We start from the raw sequence: 9,423 nt of genomic DNA, 5'->3' as shown, positions 1-9,423 counted from the left end.
CCGATAACAAGTCAAGAATTACGATTCCGATTATTTTTCGATACTTTTCTTAAAAAAAGGGAAACAGTCTTAAATGTAATTATTGTGCTTTATTTCACACCGGAACCATAACCATAACACAAACCTTTAAACAATGAGAACAATAAATAAAATAAATGACAAGAATTCGTATTAAATAAAATTAATACATTTCTTACAGACAGGCCTCGTGGTGTCCGTAGGCTTGCCCTCACTGTCAGAGATATAGCTAAAATACTTCCAAATTTCGCTTCTGGCGCTTTTTTGTCAACAAGCCGAGGCGCAGCGGCAGTTGCACTCCCACTTGCAGCCATGCTTCTCGTTTTCTCATATGCTCTGGCAGCTAGCGCGTGCAGGAGAGAGGGGAGGCACTTGAGCGTGCTTGAGAGGGGCGGGACTGCAGGCACGGATGCAGTGCAGGGATTGGAAGCAGAGCGCTGAACACACACGGCTCTTATTAAAACGGCGCATTCTCACCGGAGTACTTTCCCCCGTCATTCTTAAAGTACCGATACTAATGAAACTGAGGAATCGTAACGTTTTTAACGGCAGGGTATCGCGGTACCTTTCAAGTATCGGTACACCGTGCAACACTAGAACATATACATATCATAACAATATCTACACAAAACTAAACAAAATTGATTAAAAAAAAGTCTGTTTTAATGAATATAGTTAGATAAATATGTTTTCATAGTTTGTTATATATTAAAATATGTCCTTGATTCTTTCTTTAGGAGTCTTTCTACATGTAATCCTGTCTGGTCTCCAAAGACTTTGAGTGAAGAACTGCTTCAGTATGTTCAATCGGAGGGTAAAGCGCAACAACAGTCTACCTTTTATTCAAACTATGTATCCCGTGAGGCTTTGGATAAAGCACAGGGACAATCAGTGGGCAAAGATGTTGAGGAGATTTATCAACAGTCCAATGGCCATTCCACCAATCAACAATGGCTTTTTAATTTGCCTAATGGAGACCGAAACAGCACTGTCCCACGTCCTCAGAAACTGCCACCAGGTCTATCAATCCCCAACACAGGAAACTCCTACCTGTCACAGGTACAACAGAGCGGATATGACGACATGCCAGCTGAGAAAAACAGAGGGAATAGCCAGCCTAGCAACAATTTATCTGACCTCAGTAATGTCTTTAGACTTCAAAGTGAAATGAACAGCTCATACTTTACTCCTTATTACGAAAAGCAGTTCACCCAGAGCAGCACAAAACCCATCAGTAATGAGCAGTTTGGGACACAAGACATTAACCAACTGGTCAGCAGTTTCCGGTCCTTGACGGCTGGTGAGCCTGATAGCTTATTTCGTGGAGACTTCACAAACATTCACAGGCAGTCAGTGGGCATGCAGCATGAAGACAGTGTGGCTGAACAATGGAACATCTCTGGTCCTGAAATGTCAACACAAAGTCATCCTGCAATGCAGAGTCAGAAGCAGCTGGTGGGAGCATTTGGGACACAGCAGATTGAAATAAATGGAGAAGTGAGGAAACAAACATTTGAGCGTGATGCCTTTCAAGATCCACCTCGTTTCAGCCCACAAAACGCAGAGTACTACCTCCAAAACCAAAGCAACATGACCCTTCACAGAGAGAACACGTCACTCCCCTTTAACATGAGCATGAACCAGTATTCAAAGCATCCTTTCCAGCAGGGCCCGATACAGAACAAGCAACAGATGCAGAGAGAAGAGAATAGGATGGATATGCCTCGCTTTCTAGGTAAAGGCTTCTCCACTAACACTAACATGAGAGGGGGGGATAGGAAGCAGGTCCTCTCACATAATCTAAGCCTTGAACACCTGGGGAGCATGCAGTCTCGGAGAACTAATGGAGAAAATAGCATGGTGAGTGGTGGGAACACACAGCAGCTCAGGCCTCCCATGTATCCTGTGCATGACCCCAGAAGATATTCCAGCGTTCCCATGAACGCCTCTCACTTCAGCCCCAAATCCACACTGCCCTATGGCAGCGGTGTGACAGCCAGGAATGTGGGTGATAGGATGTCAGCCAGCGAGTCAGCAGTTTTCAACCCCTATATCAGTGAAATGATGACCTGCAGGGGAGAGAACACCTATCATGGCATGGCCTCAGCCCTGACACCGTCAATGGTGATGAATCAGGGACCTGTGATCCAGCTTTACGTCTACGTGGACGAGTGCCATGAGCAGTGGAGGTCTTTGGAGCGGGACAGAAAGAGGGTATGCTTTTGAAATCTGATTTTGTGTCATTAATACAAACGTTTCGTAATCTATATTTAAAAAAAGCTGCATATTGTCACAGCTTCAGTATTGCTGTTGCACACGGTTGTCATGTTCTAACGTGTTTTTTGTTAATTTGATCTTAGACAGAGGTAATTCTTACCAAGGCATTTCTTGGTAAAAGGACGGCGGCAGTTGTCAGCCCTAACCTCCCCAAAACTCCACCAAATCCCACAAGAATCGACCACCTCATTGTTAATCAGATGAGAGAACAAGCAAGGGTGAGACCTCTTAAATTAATTGCTTCCATACTGCCATCTCCAGGTGAATTTAGTCCCAGCAGCCCTGTTATGTTTGTAAGGTGATATAAACAGCTTTATTTTGCACACTCATGAGAAATATATGCAATCTCCTGGAGATTTGTTTTAAATAATTGTTATTTTTAGCCCTGAATAAATGCCATACTTACACACAATACAACTTTTGTAATGTATTTTTGTTTAATTAGGTAATGTTCATGTGATGGCTTATTGTGTGAGAGGATATCACATGAAGAAGGGTATTTCTAAGAGTGACAGGGAAGTGTTGATTATGTTGGTTTGTTGTAGGTGGCAAGCCTTCTGGATAGGATGGAGTTTCTGGGCAACACTGCCCTCCACATGGACATCCACACCGCCCTGAGCAGGCATCATATGGCCATTTGCAACACCCAGGCGAGGCACAAGGAGGAGCCAGCCAGCAAACACCAGCGGCAGAGAGCCCATTTCACAGAGGAAACAGGTAAGTCATATTGCATCAGTTAGCGTATGTTCCTCTCTCTCAAATGCTGCTGGTACTTACTTGCTGCTTTTTTCATAGACACCCTGTTGATGGTCAATGCACTGGAAGACCTGGCTGCTGCCACGAGGAAGATCCGCACCGCCCTGTGGTGTGCTCTCCAGCTGACACTGCCAAAGGCTGTCAAGAGTCCGGAGCCCGAAGTCAACAAGCAGGAGACGCACAGAGAGAGGGGCCCCTCTCCCTTTAAGGGATACTCCTTTAAGTTATAATTTAGCAGGCATCAAGCACAAGTTAAAAGTCACGATTACATTATAACCACTCCAATTGCCCCGATTATAATATTCCCAAAGGCAACTGGGTGTTACCTGGAAGTTTATAGTGACATGTTACCTGCAACAGAGTGATCACTGCAAAATATGAGCTGAGCAGTTTGAAGCTCAATGATGGCGGCGCTGTTAGTGTCAGTTCAAGATTTACATGAATCTTGCTCCATCACCGTTGTATTGAAAGACACTATTTATGAATTCTTCATTTTTATTACTAATTTATTTAAATGTATAATAACCTAAGTTCTGGTTAATTCCAAGCAATAATTGAATCATAAGGGCAGTAGTCAACATGCCTTAATACAGTATAATCAGAACAAATGTATTTATCTGCAAACTATGCCAAAGAAGCTCAAACTTCAGAAAGCAAGGTTCAGTGTTTGAAATTAAAATGTATAATCACACTTTCCATAAGAAACAAAACAATATTCCCAATATAATGTTACGTTAATAATTCTCTGAATTCTCTTTTCTTTGACGCAATTCATATAATTAGTTAAATATAAACATGCTAAATTATAAAATGTTTTCTGAATGCTCCAATTAATCTCTTGACATTTATTTTTCTTGCGTTATCTTAACACATCAGAATGTGTTTTAAACTTTTAACAAGATACTGACATTTGCAGCATGTTAAATGTATATGTACTAATCACACTTTCCAGATTCATTCTTTTCAGATAGTATTATTAAATATTCTCATCAGTTTGACAGTTTGTCAGCAAGGAACCAAAGCTTGTATCTTTTATAAAAGTGACAATTCTCTAGCAGCATAAATCCTCCCTGTGGAGGCTGTATGAATACGAGTTGTTCTATTGTCATTTTAATGTTCGTGTTGGGATTTTAACCGTTACTTGTTCTGTTAACCAACTCTTTAACAATAAAGCAATTCAAATGGCTGAAAATGTTTTTCTTTTTTATTAATTTCAAAAGCTGATGAACCTCATTATAAACATTGAAATTATGGTACATGATATGTTTGTGGTATAACTCAGTAACCAATCTTCTGTTTTCATTTTGGACAAAAATGCATAAAAATAAACACTTTGTTAGAAGTTCTGCAGAAGTGAAAGGCATATTGGCACAGAGGCTATTAGTACAAACTGGATTGGGTTGCATTGCAGGCATTCCTCCTGTGATCTTACCGTGACCAATCCAATTTGTGTATACTTGCTGTAGCTCAGCCAAAGCGTGTTTCATACGCTGCTATAACAACATATTAGCAGAGGTTTAAGTTTGATCAGCGACAGGACACAGTCACACTCAGCGCATAACGGTTGGCAGCTTGTTTCCAATACATGTTTCAGGAACTGGTCATATCAGTATCCAAGAATAGCAGGGATTTTTGGACGAATACACATTTACACATATAAAGAGAAAGAACTTAACGTAAGGGGACTGATGAACACATAATAGAATGTGCCAATGGGGTTCAGCTAAAGAGGCAATGACTGTTTTTGATTTCTGTCTTCTGAAAACCTTTCCACATACAAAGTGTCCTTTCTCTTTGTTTTATCTTTTGCGTTCACCTTTCTGTGTACGCTTCTTCTCCTTCTCTTTTCTGTCCTGTTTGGTAAGTTTGTCCTTCTCCCGCTGCATCTTGTCCCCTTCCTTCTTCTTCTGAGAATCTTCACGAGCCTGGTCCCGCTTCTCCTTCTGTCTGTTCAGCACCTCTGCCACGTTGGTGTTCTTGAACAGGGCTGACACTTTCAGTAAAGGACAGCAGGGTGAAAGCAAATGTACTGTGCTATGAGATCTTTACTGCATATTACCATCACCAGTGTGTGTGTGTGTGTAGTCAGGGTTATCCATTCATTTTTCAATTAGTGACACTGATTTTTAAACAGCCTCTGATCGTTAACAGCTTTAGAAAGGATACATTTCTCATTCCCGATAAAGTTATTTGCACCGGTTTGCTCCTCTTCTTCAGCTTCAGTGCTTATGTTAAGGAAAGAACTGACAAATGAAGGTACCCCTTTACCCCCAAAAAATAAATTAAAAAAACATATTTCCTCTTACCTGTAGTATTTTTACTCAATCTTAACAGTTTTGGTGCAAGTATTGGAGATATTGCCCATAGAGATAGAAAGAAAATAAAGGATATTCCTCGTCGTCCGTAACATTAGCGTATTGAGCCAGGAGGGCGTCCTTCCTTTGCTTCGACTCCCCGGAAACCTCTTTGTGTTTCACCACAATCTGGGCTTGTTTTTCTATCATCCTGGCGATGGCCTGGACTTCAGCTTCAGGAAAGAAAAGTAAGAACACAGACAAAGTGTAAATGAACCCAAATAACATGGAATACTTTTACTTCAATTAAAGCCCTTGCTTTTCACTGTCTACATGAAGGTGCGTGAACAGAAGGAGGCTCTTATGCCCCCATCTGAGTTCAAGTCTCCAGACAGTTTACCCATCCTTATGGATATGTACACAGTAAACAGTCTCTTTCAAGTTACACAGTGACGGAAAAAAAGAGTACTTTTCGACATCAAAAACAGGAGCTGTTTTTAAGTTAATTTTTCCAGACAATGTTTATCTCTCTGGAAGACAGAAATACATTTGAGCACTCTGCTCCAAACTCAAAGAAAATGATATAAAACTCAAACAGCTAATCCCCCTCTCTGTATGTTTAACTGGTATTGACAACAGACTCGGTAGCAAGCTGTCTTTGCTCTGTTGAGTCAAGATGTAAAAAAGTTGACAAGCCTCCTTTTTTTTACTAGACTAAATTGTTATATAAATTCTTTGCAACACTTTGCAAGTTTTGACCGTATAGTCATAAGATTGTGTTATATTGCTCTTGTTTTCATTGACTTATGATTATGTCCAGCAATAATTGCCAAATTGGTGCACTGCAAACTTTGATGACTCGTTCCCTGAACTTTTATTCATACTGACAAGGTACACATTTAAAATATTACTTTTCAATGTGATGTGAGGGAATGTGGATGAATTTAAATGACATACATACCATCATCAGAATCCCTTTTGGAAGCTGATCTGTCGCGCCAATCGGTCCACTGCTTAATAATCTGTTTGCAGACATCTTCTACATTGTCCTCCTCCTGCACATAAAAAACATGTAAATGTTATGCACTAACAGTTCATTGTAGTGTATAAAATGCGGGCTATCGAACCGGGTTATTATGACAACCTGTTAGTACTACATGAGGCAGTCATGTAGGCTACTTCAGAGATGCAAGCAGTGGTTCTGTGATCCCATTATGTCACATTAAAAATGACACTTATCTATGCATGAATTATCCATTCGTATTTATGCTTTAATAACAAGGTGGTTCATCTTTCCAGGGAGTTATTTCTTACAAAAATTAGCAACACATCAGGTTGGTCTACCAGAGGCTGATACAGAGGCAGTTTGACTGCCAAATGGCACACTGAGCATATGAAAACAGCACATAAACAGTGTTAAGTTCTGTATTCCTTCATAATAAAAACATAAGGATCAAATGAAAGCCTGCCAATGCTAACCACACACGGTCACATATATAAGGTCGGATACTTTGCCACAGGGGGCTTAACAATCTTAACAGCAAACGACCCCTACTGTTAGAGGATGATATCTTTACTGCAATATGAAGACATCTAAACAGTTTCAAACATGTATCACCGCCAAACAGCACTTTTACTTTGCTGAATTTGGTCGATCGGTCATATGATTACATGGCAGGAGAGAATAGCTCAATAACTGCCGGTGGTGTTTTGATCAGAGACTGTATATGGTTTCGACCAACACCGTCGATATTTAGCTCCATAAAAGCTGGCTGACATCAGCGTTGTCACTTGGCAGCGAGCGGCAGACGAGACGGACAGCAACACATGAGAAAGCCTCGCTGGCAGAGCGGGACGTGCCGCCGCCCTGTATATTTACCACAAATGCGGATAGAATTCCTTGTAGCGCATCTTCTCTCTCCTCGTCACTCTCCTCCTCCTCCAGGACCCCTAAAATGTAGGTCCCATACACCTCTCTGTCCACTTCCAACGAGTCAAGACGATCATTTAGCCAGCTTTCAAACTCCCCGGCGTCTGTCACGGGCGCAGCCATCTTGGCCCTATGGGGTCTTTCCGGCGGTGCATGGTTGTCCTTTGTAAATGCCTGTCGAAAAAGGTACATGATACAACTTAGGTACACGTGTTTGAAATTTCAGCGTTTTTTCCTACAAACTTGAGGGTAACCGTCCAGGTAACTTAATTATGTTGACATTAATTTTGTTGTACGCATATACACATTTAGCGGTTGAAGTAACAAAGAAGTTGTTGCTGTCAAGATGCAAACTGAAAAAAAACTCTGTAGACTAAGTCATGCATTTTAGCTAGCTAAACATGTTCATTACCAGTTTTTTGTTGCAGTGGTTTATTTTCAGACCTCAAATTACCTAAGTAAGCAACACATATTTGTTTCTTTGAAAAGTAATTAATTTAGCATCACTGCATCAATTTATTCAGTGTGAGTTAAATTTCCACAACTGTAATTTGCTCAGTTTTCAGTGATACAGTTCAGTTAAGTACCATGCAAAGTAAACGTTTGTTTTGTAATAAAATGCCACTTAAATGAAATCGTCCACCTAAAAAGAAAAAACTAAACTAATTCTAAAAAGACCCACAACTTTTTATTTGTCAAAAAAAAGGTGAAATGCTAGTCATCTGAATTCTCATGACTATCTGGCATCAGGATGTAATAAAAAATGTCATACATGTACACAAAATTGACAAAATAATTGGCCACTGCTTCTATATTTTGCCTTCCATTATCCCTTTACCAAATCACCACATATTCCCACATCTTGCTGTTGGCCCTCTAATTTCTACCTGCTCCACATAAGTACTTTTGGTATGTACTCTGACCCCTGCACAGGTTTTGTTAACCGTCCATTTGAATGAAAATGGCTGCTATAACTTTGCCATGCTGCTTATCTGGCTTGTAAAACTAATTTCTGCAGCCAACGTTTCAATCAGTGCAAAAATGCTGAGTTTTGGCAGTGCCCATGCCACAAAAAAAAAACCTGATTGTCAAGCAGCTAACAGAAGTACTCAGGCTCTCACCCGTAGGCTATCGTCATGACATTACTAGCCTATTGAAAAGCTGACTTCAAAAATAATCAGTTGTTATCTTTATATTTAGTGGACAGCACAACATATACAAAAACAAACACAAATGTATTTCTACCATCCTATTGAGAGGATGACTTATTTTGAAGATACATTTGTTTCCAGAAGGTTGTTAAAAATCTTTATTGAAAATGGGTGAAAGAAATTGTTGAGACCTAGTGTCTAAAGGTGCTTATTATTGCTTTTTTGTAAATCGCTACTGTTTAACATGGCTATTTTTTTCTGGAATGTGTGCCTGTGTGAGTACAAGCACAGATGACATGATGCTACCAAGAATAGCATGAGTATGACATCCTGAGTTTGGCCACTGGGTGGAAGTAGAGGACATAGATTGGTTTTCCCCTCATGATAGAGAGAGAGCATATAGCGGAGTCTTGGATTTAGTTGCATGACAGTAGTTTGGAACTTATGTAGTATGTGATTCATTGCAAATTGCTGCATGCTTGTGCATCAGACGTTGTTAATTAAAGTATAGTTGTAAGCAGAGCTGTGGACCAAGAAAATGCCCTGCCAGCTGTTTGTTCGTCCTCTTTCATTTGACACTGGGACAACAGACAACACCTCCCAGCTGTTTGAATGCATTAAACAATGTTTCCATGTGAATGACTTGATCCTGCTTCCAGAAAGCACTTTGAGCAAGCAGGGTTATTATTTACCCCACCCATAAACAAACACATTCCACAACCCCTAGTCATACACCCAACACACACATGCCCACAAACACACGCTCCCCTTCCCACTGCTCCCACATAATGGCTTCACACGTCGCTGGCCTTACAGTAATGAAGTGTGAAGCTTCTGTGACGCCACGGGGAAGCTACCGTGTGGAACTGCACTATTTTTGTGCACCACCTTCAATTCCTCACAGCCCAGATACATTTGCTCACATATTAAGTCCACTTTGTACTTTCTACAGGCAACATTCAAACTAACTTTCATCAAACACCCTTAAACAATTGTG

At 40.6% G+C, this 9,423-nt stretch overlaps 2 protein-coding genes across 2 annotated transcripts; one reads left to right on the top strand and one right to left on the bottom strand.

Annotated features, from left to right (window-relative positions):
• Window positions 1-760: 760 nt before the first annotated feature.
• moto (minamoto) lies at window positions 761-4,236 on the top strand. The gene is made up of 4 exons (XM_010777017.1): window positions 761-2,232; window positions 2,379-2,513; window positions 2,841-3,012; window positions 3,091-4,236. The coding sequence occupies exons 1-4, from the start codon at window positions 1,102-1,104 to the stop codon at window positions 3,279-3,281; spliced, it is 1,629 nt and encodes a 542-aa protein (XP_010775319.1). The 5' UTR covers window positions 761-1,101; the 3' UTR covers window positions 3,282-4,236.
• Window positions 4,237-4,241: 5 nt separating this feature from the next.
• On the bottom strand, window positions 4,242-7,444 carry ccdc43 (coiled-coil domain containing 43). Its single transcript, XM_010777016.1, has 5 exons — window positions 7,225-7,444; window positions 6,307-6,400; window positions 5,443-5,578; window positions 5,218-5,273; window positions 4,242-5,038 (listed from the first exon to the last, which is right to left on the bottom strand). The coding sequence occupies exons 1-5, from the start codon at window positions 7,396-7,398 to the stop codon at window positions 4,851-4,853; spliced, it is 648 nt and encodes a 215-aa protein (XP_010775318.1). The 5' UTR covers window positions 7,399-7,444; the 3' UTR covers window positions 4,242-4,850.
• Between the last annotated feature and the right edge of the window lie 1,979 nt (window positions 7,445-9,423).

Source organism: Notothenia coriiceps, unplaced genomic scaffold, assembly GCF_000735185.1.
Source record: "Notothenia coriiceps isolate Sejong01 unplaced genomic scaffold, NC01 NC01_scaffold00017689, whole genome shotgun sequence".
In the NCBI taxonomy this organism is placed as follows: domain Eukaryota; kingdom Metazoa; phylum Chordata; class Actinopteri; order Perciformes; family Nototheniidae; genus Notothenia; species Notothenia coriiceps.
This window is presented reverse-complemented; position numbering and strand designations above follow the sequence as displayed.

Coding starts and splice junctions, on each gene's coding strand:
- moto (XM_010777017.1), top strand. CDS start 1,102: ATGCCAGCTGAGAAAAACAGAGGGAATAGCCAGCCTAGCAACAATTTA. Junction 2,233..2,378: donor TGGAGCGGGACAGAAAGAGG/GTATGCTTTTGA, acceptor ATTTGATCTTAG/ACAGAGGTAATTCTTACCAA. Junction 3,013..3,090: donor CCATTTCACAGAGGAAACAG/GTAAGTCATATT, acceptor CTTTTTTCATAG/ACACCCTGTTGATGGTCAAT.
- ccdc43 (XM_010777016.1), bottom strand. CDS start 7,398: ATGGCTGCGCCCGTGACAGACGCCGGGGAGTTTGAAAGCTGGCTAAAT. Junction 6,401..7,224: donor GAATTCTATCCGCATTTGTG/GTAAATATACAG, acceptor TTTTATGTGCAG/GAGGAGGACAATGTAGAAGA. Junction 5,274..5,442: donor AATGTTACGGACGACGAGGA/ATATCCTTTATT, acceptor TAACATAAGCAC/TGAAGCTGAAGAAGAGGAGC.